Raw genomic sequence first — 14963 nt, forward strand, 5'->3', positions numbered from 1 at the left:
GGGAAAAGACTACAACATCCACTTCCGGGGTTTAGCAGTGACGGCTAAAGCACGCGACACGCCCCGAAGTGTCGATTGACACTTGCACGTGCCAATCACAGGGGAGCGGTGTGAGCGCAGGGCCAATCGGCGGCCGAGGCTTCAGGTGTCGGGGGAATGTTTTGACAGAAATGTTGGAAACGGACGTTCAAGCTGTGTTTCCACAGGTTTCTCTCACAGCGCAGGTTAGTGCAGAAGAAGAGTTTGAAGACGCAACGCACAGACGTGTCCGCGTTTGTTTATGCTAGCTACGCATGCTTCTGTTTTTAGCAATTAGCCAGCTAGCAAGAATGCGTTGAGCTAGCTAACGTGTTGATCTGAGTCTGGTTGTTATGATCTATGGACGTGTGTTCCTTGCTGTTTTCCTCTGGACCCCATACAGATGAGATAGTTGGCAAAATGGACGCCCCATGCCCCATCAGCCCCTCAGACTGATTTCCAGTAACCCGGAATCCACCTCCCCTCCCAGCAGGACGAACCCAAACCAGTGGCTTCCTTTCTCTTCTATGACAAACCAAATTTACGCCCAGCTAGATTCAGTGGAATCGCTCCTGGACGATCTCCCCTATATGTTTTATCTGGGCCTGTTCTTCGTGAACGTGCTGATCCTGTACTACGCCTTCCTGATGGAGTACATCGTCCTGAACGTGGGGATAGTGTTCCTGCCCGAGGACATGGACCAGGCGCTGGTGGACCTCGGGGTGCTGTCCGACCCGGCCTCTGTCCCCTACGACACGGACACGGACCTGGACGTGTTCGAGGGCTTCCTGGAGTAACGGGCTGGTCCTGGAGGAGGTCATCATCTTCATCATCATCGTGGTGTTGGTGGTGGTGATGAAGAGGTCCAGGCTGAACTCTTCCTGCTCAGGGATGCGGGGAACTAATCTGATGCTGCCGTTGCCTTTGTCTCACACAGACACATCAGTTCAGAAGTAAGCAAAGCAGTCCAGAAGTTACACGTTTCATGATGTGATCACCACACTGAGGTATAACTAAGTGATTAATGTACTGGGGGAAACAGCAACAACTTTGAAGTGCGACTAGTTCAAGTTTCAAGTTTTATTTGTCATATGCAAGTTAACAGGGTGATTGACACAAGTAAAAGTGCTGGACAAGGATAGGTCATCTCAGCGATGCAACAACAGCAATGTCATAGAGAATATAAAGAGAGAAGAACATTTAAACAAATAATCAAATACGATAGTACGTACAGTGTATATCTAATTTTGACACGAGCCCTTTTCAGTGCATATTTTTGAAATTGTGCATCCTTGTCTCCAGGTTGTCTCGGCTCAAGAGAAGGTAGCCAGAGGAAGTGATAAAGCCCCGCCGGCCGTGTCATGACTGTCCCGAGCAATCTGCACCGGATCAGCTGCCAGTCAGTCTGCGACCATTCTAAAAAACACTCGACTCGAGTCGGACATCAGGGAGTTCGCGTGGAAATCTGTGTCATTTGCTGTGGACGCAGTGGAGTATGACACGGTAGCAGAATGTGCTGCAGGTGGAGAGACACAGCTGTTTCCTGTTGCACAGAACTGAATGTTTTCTGAAACGTGGAGCATGTTTCAGGCTGGCTGCGCCGCTGCCAGTCCAGATCCAGCAACTGGCATTTACACCCATCACTTATCCAGGCTGTGCAAGATCTGGTGGCTGACTGCAGAAGGAAGTAATTATATTCACTTGCGACCAAAAGCCCCAGTGTGACGTGCTTCACAGTAAGAGGAAGTGGCAACGTGCGGAATGTACATCTGTCGCAGACTTAACCACCCGCAGAAGAACATGCTTTACCCTTTTGTCCTTTTACATTTTAAGGAAAACATGTTGCTGCTTTGCAGGCCCACTCATCCTTGAAGAACAATTTAAAATGTGTCGTTTGAGGCCAATCATACTGTATGTGTGCTTCAGGGACGTGCACACTCTCAGGAGCACAGTTAGGAATTCTGGGCACATTGACACTCACAGTGACACTGGACACAGGCTGTGCAACTATAGGTTGTATCTGTTGGAGAGCTCTTAACTCTTTAAGCTCACTTATAAATCAGGATCACCGCCCTGCATGTGTCACAGTCTTCACTGTTGTGAATAAAAGCATCTCAGTAGGTCTTCTGTTAACCTATGGTTCAATTATTGTGACCAGAAAACAATTAACTGTTATAGATTAGTTATGACAAATGGCCAATCACGCCAAAATGATATCAATATGAGGTGTTTCAGTTATGCACATGTTCATATAATGTTACAGATGTGTTTGACACACGAGACTCGGGAGCATGACATCGGTTGTGTTGTTTATTTTAGTTGTCGAATTCTGTTTTATTGCACTTTCTTTGTTATGAATATAGAATTCAGTTCATTAGAGGTATATTCTCTCCAGCAATAATAAACTGGATTTAACCAATGGGGGAGTTTAATAGTTAAACATATGAGATAACGTACAGAATCAGGTAGTTATTCCATGTATCAGCTGGATTTCATTGTGGAGGGGAAGAAGAAAATCGCCTTGGGGCAGTGAAGCCCAGAGATTTAAGTACAGTGCAACCAGTGTTTTCTGGCAAAATAATGTCCAGAATAAACTAATTATGTACAATCATCATGGCGCTACTGGGTGGTGACCGTTTCAGACCTTTTCAAAATAAGTGCACATGCATATAATACTCCTACAGATCAACTGGTACGAATCAGTGACGGCTAATAACCAAATTATTAGAATCTTTTGGACTAGGGCTGTCTTTAAGCAATATATAATGTATCGGTAAATTTGCATTTTTATTTGTATGTCCATCAGTTGGTCCAAATGAATTCTATTTTTTTGATAAAAGATAAAAACATCTTCAGAAACCTTACACTAAGGCTCAGAAATCAGGATACAAATATTCTTTAAATAATAAAAACACATATTTGTGGAAACTGCTCAGATAGACTCCGGTAAGGGCTTCCTGTAGATTAATAGTGAATATTTAACTCAAGAAAGTATTTAATCAATCTCCATCATGCTGGAAATGGGCGACAATAACAGGCCAATAATGATAATAATAATATATTTTTGTTAAACTAATACGTATTGTCAACAGATGGGTGAGTTGCATCTCAATGTCACTCCCTCTCCTGAGGAATCAGCAAGTGAAGATGGGAAGGATTCTGGTTTTGTGTGGAAAGTGTTTCTTAATCGCCGGTGAAAGACGGTGTGTGCCATGATACCAGGCTGTGTTGTTCTGGCTCTGATCGACTCATGTGCTCAGTGTTTCATTCATCAATCAGGACTGTGACAGGTCAGTTTGTCAAATGCCGTCATCATCATCATCCAAACACAACTAGTGCTTGTTCCCTCCCTCCCATCTGTAGACCTGCACACGTTATAATAAGCAATGGATCATAGCAGAGTCGAATTTTGCCAAGGCGTCTGTTTAATAAACTGAGTGAATGCCAGCTTCTTGCCTCCTGCTTTCATTTAAGATGAGTGTGTTTAGATGCTCCTGCGTCAGAGGATGGGATGCGACAGGGATTTGTTTACCTCAAAACTGGTGACTGGTAGCCACGTGCTGTGTTGTTGTCCTCTCAGTGTTTGTCCAGCAGAGGACACCAGAGATCAACATCAGCTTATCAATGGGAACAGCTCAGAAAGTCACACAGGATGATTTTTTTTTAATTTGTATAAAGAAGATTCTCTTTATTTAATGTCTGTGATTGACAACTGACACCTGATATGACATATTACCAATTTACAGATACAAGTCATGTAGCGATATTTGTATTTTACCTTTGTATTAATGGAATTCAAGTCATTTACACATGAGAGAAGCTTCATAATCAGACTGAATTTCCATCTTAGTTTATTCATTCATTCATTTAGTCAAACTCTGGAAGGCCTGCTGTTGAATAATTGTATCCAAGGTTTGAAATGAAAACAGAATTGACAAAATTCATATTCAAGTGTCAGATGATTGTGAAGCTATTTATATTTTACAGCCACAGAAAGAGTATCAACAAATATATAATTTACACAAAAAAACACAAATAGAAAAAACTCTTTACAACATTTAGGAAACAACGTCAGAAGAAAAACAAACAGTAACTCATATAAAAAACTAGACAAACATCAAGGTGCAAATGTATTTCTGGAATTTCTCCATAGCTGCAGTACTGTGAAATGTGAAATAATTTCCATCTAAGACCTAACATCATCTTATAAAGGAAGTGCATTTCTTATTAAAGCAGCAAAGAATCCTCTCTCCATTGTCTCTTAAGCATTCATGCTTTAGGAAACTGTGTATCATGCAGATGCATGACAGGTAAATCACAGCCGTGTCACAAAGAGGTTTCATGTTGTTTCAATGCCAGAGGATGCGACCGTCTTGCTGCTGAAGGCGCTCAAACACTCCGTATGGAATACACTGGTTCCACATCCTGAGGTGAGGAAATAAGGTGAGAAAAAAAATATTATTATGAGCAGCCGGACATGATGGGGAATGAAATGAGGAAACAGCTCAAACAGGGACTTCTCACCTTAAAGTCCTTATTTTTTTACAGTTTCTCAGACTGGCTCCGAGGCTCTGCGCTCCCACATCTGTCAGCTTGTTGTACTTCACACTGTCCAACAAAAAAAATGTAGATTTTAATGGTCACTTCTAAAATCCCCACTGATCTCTCTGCAGACGACTTCATTCATCACCCGATCATCATTTTAAGTTGTGTACCATTAGTTTTAAAAAGTGTAAGCATAGAAAGGTTTGGCGCCATCGTTTGATAAGCTGCCATTATCTCTTTGAAAAACAGTTTGACACCCAGGAGCAATGAACCCTGGGAAAGGTAAACTCAGAGAAAGATCCACTCCCCTGAGAATAGAAGGATGCATTTATCGGATACATTTGAAAGAGTCTTCGAAATGTGAATGCACCCTCTGTATGAATACACACAGTTACCGTAAATGTCTAAAGAAAACATGGTGTGGGTAGACTTACTCCAGGTCAGTGAGAGATGCCATGTGTGGGAGGAGGGCTGCTAAACTCTCCGCCCCTCCGTCAGAAATCATGTTACTGTAGAGACTGGAAAAAAAGAGGGCGGAAGAAGGAAGTGAAAGTCTATGTGTGTCAGTGTGGGTGTTGTTGTGTAGGTGCGGCAGTTCAATGTGTGTGTTTACCTCAAACAGTGCAGGTTGGGCAGATATCCGAGGCTGGTTGCCAGTTTCTTCAGCCCATGGTCCCCAATGCAATTCTGTGACACACTAGAAACCAGAGGGAGAGAGGATAAGCTCAGTTTCACACACATACACAAAGATCTTACTGTATTCAAAATGTTCAAATATTATATCCCCTCAGCCAGAGGAAAACTGGAAGGAAAAGTCGTACTTACTTCAGTATCTCCAGGGAACAGAGTGACGCTAAAGCATCAGCCAACCTCTCAGATCCCTCGTCCCCTATCTTACTGTTCTCCAGACTGACGGAGGAAAGAGAGAGAGTCAGACACCACAAACAGACACACAAACAGACACACAAACACAAAGAGCTGGAGGCACAGAGGGAGCCAGGGTGTGTACTTACTCCAAGTGCTGTAGGTTACGTAGAGCTGGCAGGAGCTCCCACAGCTTGGAGATACCCAGGGGACCTTTGTCTGGGCCGAGCCTAGAGGGACAAGCATCATCATCATCATCATCATCATCATCATCATCATCATCATCATCATCATCATCATCATCATCATCATCATCATCATGCACTCAAATGTAATATCTTACTCAAACTCCAGTTTGTGTAGCTCTTTGACAGCTGGTACTCCGTCTGCCAAGATGGACTCTGAATCGGTGCAACTAGACAAAAAACAACACACACTTCAGGGGAAGTACAACTGGGTGCATCTGTGTGTGTGTGTGTGTGTTTGTGTGTGTGTGTGTGCGTGTGTATGTGCGTGTGTGCGGTGAGCTACCTGCTCGACAGCCTCCTGTGCACATGTATGTTCACCAGCTGTGCCAGGTGCTCCACATGACACAGCTGTGTGACTTTCAGAGGATGGATCTTGAACTTGGACACCGCCCCTCGCAGGAGCCCCTCCTCCCCACTCCGCTCCAGCTGCTCCCATAGGGCAATAACATCAGCAATGCACGCTCTGTGTTGGAGGGGAGGAGGGGGGGGGTCAGTTTCAAAGGCTTTCACATTTGTATTGATGGAGTAAATGGAGAAAAACGACACAGCTATGTGATTTAACTGCAGCCCCCTTTCCACAGGTAAAAACCCACTAACATCTGGCTTTTATCTGCAATGGGAATAACACCACCAGGAGTCACTAACAGGTTGAATGACTCTGCAGCAGACACAGGTTCTTATCAGCTTTGTTGATGACTGGACAATGGAAAACTCCAAACAGCTCTTTAAGATGTGGACTGCAATCAGTACCTGTAGGAGTTGACATTGTCGAGTCCCACCAGCGCTCTCAGTCCAGAAACCCCGATCCCAGAATCCCCCAGATCCAAGCAGAAGCCTCCACCTCGTTCAAGCATGTTCTGCACAGTGAACACGTCCGGAGGGTTGAGACGAACTCCGTGAAATGACTGGACGTCTGGGAGATTCGCTGCCAGGTGAGCGACCAGTCGCGCGCTGCCTCTGCTCCCGTCACCAGATGATGTGAAACTTGCTTCGTAAACATAGTGACACGCCTCCAGGACCTGGGCGGGACTCAGTTCACCGTGAGAAAGGCCTTTGAGGTGCTTTGTCACTAGAGCCTGTCGGTTGACCACCATATCCCTGAAGGCCGCCTCTGTTTGTGAGTGGAGGCTCTGCAGCTCTGCACTGTTGTGGAAGAGGAGGCCGACTGCGAATCGCTGAGTCAGCTGGAATTCCTCTCTCTGAGGGCGGCGACGTCCCTTGAGTCCTGAGTGGAAAGGAAGGTTCTGGAGGAAGGTGCGCTCTGACACAGTCCTGTGGAAACGGAAATGAGTTGAGGAAATGAGCGGAAAGGAACATAAAAGTTTCACAAAAACGGAAAAACTGTTTCACATCTAATAAATAGTTTGTTCTTACTTAGAAAGAGAAAGATGGACTCCTGCCAAGTAGCTCTGAAGGAAGGGACTGGCCCACAACAGGATGTGGCCATCACTGTCATCACTGTTTATAATCTCTGTTGTCCCTCTCTCTGTCTTCAGGTCTTGTTCCTCTCCTCCTCCCATTTCTTTTCGGTCCTCTCCTCCACCCCCCTCTTCCGTTGAGACACCCAGCCTCTTCCTCAGGGGAAGGCAGAGGAGGAGTCCTGTCCTGAGGCCAAAGGCTTTGTGTTTGGCAGCTAAGGTTCGCTTCGTGGGAAGGATGGACGAGTTGGCTTTGACCCCCTCCCAAGCCAGAGAGCTGAGCTGGGACAGCAGCTCTCTCTCCTCCGTTCTATCCACCTCCCTTCCCACACTCTCCATCTCCTCCAAGTCCACCTCACTCCCCTCTGTCACTTGCTTTTTTACCCCCCTCGCTCTTCTGTTGCTTGAGCGAGTACAAGTGGGAACTCGTGCTCTGGACTTGCGGACTGGAATGTTTTTGTGAGACACGATCAGTTGATTATTACCTGAGATTTGTGTTTCTTCTTCAGATTGCAGGGGTGTTTTTGTTTTAACTTCAGGCTGCGAGTCTGTGGCCTTACCGTGCTTTTCCATTTTCAAACGTAGCACTTGATGGCAGAGCCCGGTTAGAGTTCTCGGTAGGACGTCCAAAGTTTTGGACTGTTCCAACACCAGGCACACCAACCGACATAGTCCGGGATTCCAGCAGAGGAGATGTAGATAGCTACAGTTTATTAAGTATTCCAAAGAAGAGGCTCTGAGGGCCGGGTCAGTGAAGTACTGGGACAAGTATGCTTCTACATCGGTGGGAGTAAAGCCACATACCTCCAGAAAGCTGTCTGCCCGACGGAGGAGCTGGTTGGCCGAGCCCCTCGGCCGTGAACTGAGCAGAAGAGTGCATCTGGGAAGAAGGACCCTCTGAAGGATGGCAGAGAACAGCTGTCTTACAGTGTAGGTCTCCGCTTTACTGTCTTTCTGAAGCGATGTGATCACGTCCTTCTCTTGAGTCTGGAGTAGAACTTCGTATTCTCGCAGCTCGTCAAAATTGTCGAAAACGATGAGCACGCGCTTGGAGGCCGCAAGGATCTGAGCGTACACTTCCTCAGGGTTCGTGCAAGAAGTGGCAAAGGAGGAGAGGTTTAATAAAAGGGTCTGCAGGCTGTAGATGGGGTTTTTCAAAGCGAGTTTTTTGCCATCTAATAAGAAGACAAAGTCAAACTGTGGGATGCTGTCTCTGGACCAGTCAAGGCACAGCTTCCGGATCAGGGTGGTTTTTCCCATACCAGCATTGCCAAGCAGCACTATGTATCGTTTGGGGCTATGTCCTTTCGAGTCTCCGAAGATCTGAGAGGAGAAAGATCCACATGAAGGTAGCAGCAATCTGGGATTTCAACTAAATCTTAAAATCTTTTTTTCAACTGCACAAAAGCATGTGACTAGATGATGACCATGCATCTGCGGGCTCTCTGATAAAAGTGATCCTCTTACCTGACTGAGCCCCAACAAGCTGTTTTGTCGATCCGTATCTCCCGTGATGATGAGCTCCTTGTCCAGAACTCTGTTTGAGTTCTTTCCCAAGCGAAAGGTTTCTCTCTGGCTCACTTTCACATCCACGTAATGAGAGGTCAGACTAACACCCTCCTCTATACACGGGCATGTTAGACCCATGTGGGCTTTTACTTTCTGAATGTAGTCTCTTACACTCTCTGAAAAGGAACAAACACAAGTCAATGCCAAGCTGCAGCTCCCATTAACAGAGAGGAGAGGATTAAAATCCAATGGAAATTTACCTGGAATATCGTGGACAGTGGGAGACTGAGGAGGAGGTGATTCGTTGGATGGGGAAGTCTCTGAAATAAACCAAAGGCCAAGATATTAACAATACGTCTGCAGGGTTGAGCACAGGGAGGAAATGAAACCGGTACCGGTACACACTTGTGGAGGAGATCGAGGTATGAGGGGGAGACATTGCTCTGCTAGCAGTGTCCGACAGGGAGCCTGGTGGTGAAGAGCTCATTTGGACGGGAACTACTGCAGCATCCACTGCACACACAAGAGAACACTACAGTAAGCAGAGAGTGGGTAAGACAATACTGACAAATTTGTTCTTGTAGAGTTTTTGGACTCACCCGGGGAGAGCGGCTGCAGTTGGGGTTTGCACGGTGTTGAGGCGGAAGGAACTATATTAGAACCAGGGTTTAGAACACGTAATATCAGTTTATGTGCAATAAATTCCTAGACAATCATGAGGTTCACAGTCTCTACTGCTACATCTTCAAATGCAGCATTAAAATCGAAAAAAAGCCTTGGACAGAATTTCTCACGGAAACAGTATGCATATAAATAAAAAAAGACTTTATTTTAATTATTTAACATTTAAAAGGATTGTTACAGGGTTAGTACATACACAATGTCAACAAATACACTAGAGGGACTTTGACTCAAGTGTGTGTGAATATTAAACTCACCTAATATGTATGTGGGTGTAGCGGCTGCACCCGGAAGTCGGAGTCTAATAACCGGAGGGGAGAGCCCCACGTTCGGGATGAGCTGATATCCTTTAGAGTCTGGGATGGTGATGAAATGAATACGGGGCTGGAGGTGAAGGATTCTTGTGGGAGTTGTGGTTGGGTTCGCTGCCTCTGCAGTAATGAGCTCTGCCTCCACGTCGGCGCCTGGAAAAACAATCACAAGCATTATTCTGATAATGTCCAAACTGGGTTTTGTTCACCTTGTGCTCACCAAAATAAGAGGTTTAACGAAAACAAGGAAATAATAAATGATTTAGAGTGAAACATTATAAGCCAAATATCTCAGATGCAGTTGATGTTTTTTTTTTTTTGGCCTAAATTTGGTAATTACTTTAAAAAACCAAACAGTCTGGGAGGGTCACCTGCTGCTCTGTGTCTTTTTGGTGTGGATGGTGGTTTCTTCTCATCAGAGCACCGCCGTGACCGAGGAACTGGACATGGAAACAATATAATTTTTCTTTTAGTGATTCAGACTTGAGGATGTTTGTGGCTGGATTCCCAGGACACACAGAGCTGCAGTGTAGGTCCTAGGGACTCTTTATCTACCTCTCTGTCTTTTTCTCCTTTTGTTTTGTATGCCGGTGAATTGGTCCATGTTCCCATGCTGGTGGCCGCCAGGGTGCGGCTGCTCTGCCGGAACAGCGACTTCATCTGAGGTGCACGAGGGAGGAAGTGAAGGATTCAGTGAAGCAGACACGATAACTAGAAATGGTTGTTTTTTCGAATTTCGGTAGTGATCTTTTAAAAAACCATGACGGTGAAGCATTTTCTATAAATGTCTCCACAGACTAGGAAGCGGAAGTGAAAATTTCGAGCTAATGTGAACTTATTGACATCACTGAGAAAGATTGTTTCTCAACACCTTTGTTTTATTTCCTCATTGTTTAATGGACACACACATTCACACACAAACACACACACACACACACACAAACACACACACGTAATGAAAGGGTTATCTTGTTAATATGTGATGTAGTGTTGATCTCTCCATTAGGGGATCTGTGTTTTTCTCCATGTAAAGACCCAGCTTATATAGTATGTGACTTCACCTATGTACGTAGCTTCAACACCTTTTGAGAATTTAGATTCTTTGATGATATATAGAAAACTGTCAATAAGAAGTCATCTACTGTTTTCATTGTGTGAATCTTCTATAAATCGATCATGAACAAGTTTGGACCTGCTCTTTTTCTCCTTTAATGTCATCCACTGTCTTCCACCACCTATCCTCTCCTATGGGAGAGGCGGTGATCTAGTGGCAGAAACTTGAACTATGGGCAGAGAAGGTCTCTGGTTCGTCTCTGGTTCGACTCCACGGAGAGACAACAAAAGACGAACCTGGATTGATCTGTCCAAAAATCCAAGAGTCTCCCTACCCTGTCTAGTGCCCCTGAGCAAGGCCCCTTACTCCCCCAACATCTGCTCCCCGAGCGCCGTACATGGTCGCTCACTGCTCTGTGTGTCCTGCACACAGATGGGTTAAATGCAGAGGTTGAATTTGCCTGCCATTGCATGGGTGTGTTGTGCATGTCTGTGCATGTGTTTGGTATGAATAAACATATCTTAATCTTAAATCAGTGGTGAAAAAATGAATAAAGAAGAGATTCTTACTGAAGTTGGTGAGTTCCTCAGGATTAAACCATGAATCACCAAGGAAAACATCCGTGCCTGTTGGTTAAGAAAACACATTAAAGGGAATCGGACACTGGATTGTCTTTAAATTCTTACTTGATTTGCATTGTTTGCCACTTACCCAACAGGTAATCATCGTTCAGGAATTCAGATAAATCCTCTAAAACACAAAGAATCAGCATGAGAATCAGTTTGGATATGATTTTTCTCCTTTCTCTTACTTTTTTAAGATATACTAAATCACTGTCCCATTGTTCCTCAGTATGGTACCAGGCCCGGATGACCAGGAGGAGACCAGGAGTAACAGGACAAGCTTTAGGTGGCTACTCTAAACTTGTTGAGGCCTCCAGTGTCCTGATACCTGTGCTGCCTCTCTGTTAATCTGCACCTGACCCGGATGTGCCGCTACCAGGACGAATAGATGTAATAAAAAGGGCACAGCTGCACACTCGGTGCCTGGGAGGTTCTTCCTCGTTCCTTGTCAATATCACTGCTTGGACTGTGAAGCGATTTTATGTTTCAATGTACGCAACCATCATATCTTCCTTTTGGATTTGAAATGCTGTCGTGTTTGTATTCATCATATCAAGTATTGGATTAAACAGGAAACAAGCTGCAGGAGTGTCTGATATAGGGAAACTCCTGAAGATGTCTGTCTTTATCATTGTGTCGACTCTCGTGGAGGCATTCTGCAGGGCTGCTCTCAGACTGGTAGTTAAAAGTCAAACAAGACCAACCTGGTAGATCTCCGAAGTCGTGGTCCTGGTCTACTTCAAGCATCTTGGCACCTGATTACAAACAGACAGAGATCTCTCAGTACTGACACCAGCTGTGAAACCTTCGGACTCACATCTCCACTTCGCTTGACTCTTTGTTAAGAAATAATCTACAAAGTTTATCTAACTTCATAAAACAAAGGACGTGCGCCAGGTGCTCGTGTTGTTTTGACCTTCACGCTTGATAACACGCACAGCAGAGAGCCTCTGTGATGAGGAACTTGCAAACCTTAAAAACAACACCACATGTTTTTGGTTCTGTCGCTTATTCAGTAATATCTGTCGCACACTTCTGTTCAAAATATAGCTGCTTCCTCTCAGCCAGATCAGACAGAAGCATGATATCTCCCCCAGTTACCTCAGTGGTGTTAGATGTTAGTTCTGCTAAAGCTTTTCAGTGAGTCACTCAGCTACATATTTTACTCACTTCATAGTAAATTCCTTTTTCTTGACCAAAAACGTTTAGTACTCAACAAGAAACCTCAATGGAAAAAAGAAAAATGAACACATTGACCCGAAAACTGGTGATGGGCCTTTGTTATTAGAGTCAAAGTTTTCCTGTAACCTTTATTATTGCAAAGTTGTATTTAATTATTTAATTATGATGTCATTCTTTTGTGTCTAACTGTATTTCCTTCCCCTCTGTTTAATCACATGACCATCTATCTCTTGCTTTAATTGCTGCTCTTTTATTTTTCCATTCTTTCTTTCTATTAAGCACTTTGCAAGAAAAGGGTTTATTACATATTGTTAGTGTTCACAAGCAAACACAAACATCCATGCGCACATGCAACTTGTCCAGCGAGAGAAACGTTGCAGGAGCAGCAATAGAAAAGTCTCAAAAAGCAAAACCCTCAACGTGAAGGAGAGAGTTGTGGCGATGTTCACACATATTCACGCACATTGAAGAAGTTTGCAGCCCAACCAGATTTACTTTTAGTCTCCTGGAAGTCCCCCAAAATACAATGGTACTAACTTCCCCTGCCAACAGCCCCTCGTCTCCGTCAGAGCTCAGGCAAATTTTTACACATTAAACCAAGTTAAACTCGCGCGTAATGGAGATCACTAATGCGTAGATTCATACAATGATGTTAACGTTATTGGACATAGACTTAAACGTATTTATCTATAAACTTATTAAACTAATTTGTAGTTTTCGTCAGTAGTAGAACTATTGAAAGTTTTTTTTTTAAGACTTTCAATTCTGTTATTGCTCATCACCGAATTGTGCAATTAATAAATAACAGCTCCTATCATTACGTCTGTGCATCATTTAATGAAATACCTTGTAATAATCACAAGATTATTCACAAAAATCCAAGAAATGTGGTTGCAGGAGAAACCACCGCCAACGTTTTTCTATCCACACGTGCGCACTTTGGATAAACATGCCCAATGCTGGTGCACCAGAGCCCGGGTAACTCCTACCTGCCGGGGCTGCCTCTCTGGAAGAAGCTCAGATCCGCTGAACTCCTGCTGAGGATCATCCGTGTGATAAACCACCGGGACATCAACCACTTCGAACTGTCTGTCCCTGACTGACCCCTGCTGCTCCCCAGTCAGTGCGCGCAACCTGCTTTGTCTGTCTGTGATCTTTTACTTTCACTTCTGCGGTGGGAAGCTCAGCTTGAGGCTGTTGTGAGAGTTGTGTTGTCAAAACGTGACAGGAACAAACTGCCGTTTTCATTTAGATTAAAAAGTCACTAAAACCCCCATCCTCACATCCTCGGTGAGCAAACAGGACAGCGTGCACGGAGGGGTAACGCGTTACTGATGGGGGAGATCAAAGGCAATACTAAAACATAAACAACTTTGCATTATCACGTGGACCACATGCTCAAAAAAGAGAATTTGCCTATTGTGTTGGTAACCTCAATTCAAAATTCAAATTTATCCTGCCCTCCAGTCCTTTCTTTTTACTTGGTTGGTCCTCTATGGTATTTATGTGGTTAAAGTATGCCTCTAATATAGTCTATATACCAATTTACCAAAAGCAGGAGAACCAATAGAACAAAAACCTCAATCAACTACCCTTTGAATACTATTAAAATGTATTATATTTATAAAGCCCCTTTTACTGATGCTCACAGATGAAAATGAAAGTTCGGTGTGAATCTGGATCAAGGAGGGGATCCAGACTTTGTTTTGCACTTTCAAACTTTGACTCGATGAAAATCTCCGGCACATTTAAAGGACTGATATCTATGAGTGGGTTCAAAGATTGGTTGAATTTAATGGGAGTGTCGGGCCATGGCACTGGCTCTGGGTAGAGCACATTCCTCACGCTCTACCCATTCTAGTTGTTCTTCCCTTTGCTCCCTGGATAAAAGTGCTGCGCTCTACCAACCGTACCTGCCTGCAACAGTCTTTGATACATGGAGACTGTGTTGTTTTTGTTTGAGTGTGTTTGGCAAGTTAGGTTGTTAATCCTGCAGGTGGTGTTTCTAATGAGTTACTAGTTAAAGTTGTTTCTTATGGTCGCACTTTGGCATTATTGTCCTTCAGTCACCAATCAGTTCTCGGCTTGGAACAAGGATGTTTGGGCGTTTTGGTTCGATACTGGAAAGTACCGGCTACACCTGTGCCAAGTCATGACATCATCACACTCATTCCGGTTCAAGCTAGTTTCTCCACATGCCAAGTGGCCAAACAAATTCTTTCACTTTACTGTGAAACAAAAACACAAGGTTGAAGGTTGTTCAAGTGAAAACAAACGGCCGATTGTGTTGTTAATTGAAGAGCAAGTGCAACAAATCCTATGGTTGCAGATGAACCACTTTTCACTGATCACATCATGTGTATGGAAACTTCACCCTTTTTAAAAATACCTTAAATTTCCTGATCCAAGCTCTGAACGCCGGCCAAGAGCAACTTGCTCGGTTTCTGATAGATGATGTCATGATGGCGATCCTTCATACCATATGATCATAAATTCATTTTCTACATATA

The 14963-nt window shown here is 44.1% G+C and overlaps 2 protein-coding genes across 3 annotated transcripts; one reads left to right on the plus strand and one right to left on the minus strand.

Moving 5' to 3' along the window:
* The first annotated feature begins 82 nt into the window (after positions 1-82).
* On the plus strand, positions 83-3465 carry dexi (Dexi homolog (mouse)). Of its 2 annotated transcripts, XM_062408894.1 has the most exons (3): positions 83-224; positions 422-971; positions 1321-3465. In XM_062408894.1, exon 2 carries the CDS (start codon positions 450-452, stop codon positions 813-815), a length of 366 nt encoding a protein of 121 aa, XP_062264878.1. In that variant the 5' UTR covers positions 83-224; positions 422-449; the 3' UTR covers positions 816-971; positions 1321-3465. The 2 variants fall into 2 exon arrangements, with proteins under 2 accessions (XP_062264878.1, XP_062264877.1); XM_062408893.1 differs by having other exon boundaries at positions 123-971.
* A 387-nt stretch (positions 3466-3852) lies between these two features.
* On the minus strand, positions 3853-13577 carry ciita (class II, major histocompatibility complex, transactivator). The gene is made up of 21 exons (XM_062408892.1): positions 13443-13577; positions 11976-12026; positions 11360-11398; positions 11218-11274; positions 10150-10254; positions 9966-10034; positions 9541-9747; positions 9202-9252; positions 9008-9115; positions 8863-8922; positions 8561-8778; positions 7050-8416; positions 6426-6947; positions 5959-6138; positions 5771-5842; positions 5577-5657; positions 5389-5472; positions 5177-5260; positions 4998-5081; positions 4543-4626; positions 3853-4443 (listed from the first exon to the last, which is right to left on the minus strand). The coding sequence occupies exons 2-21, from the start codon at positions 12016-12018 to the stop codon at positions 4368-4370; spliced, it is 3591 nt and encodes a 1196-aa protein (XP_062264876.1). The 5' UTR covers positions 12019-12026; positions 13443-13577; the 3' UTR covers positions 3853-4367.
* Between the last annotated feature and the right edge of the window lie 1386 nt (positions 13578-14963).

The sequence above is a fragment of the Platichthys flesus genome, chromosome 16, assembly GCF_949316205.1.
Source record: "Platichthys flesus chromosome 16, fPlaFle2.1, whole genome shotgun sequence".
NCBI lineage: Eukaryota > Metazoa > Chordata > Actinopteri > Pleuronectiformes > Pleuronectidae > Platichthys > Platichthys flesus.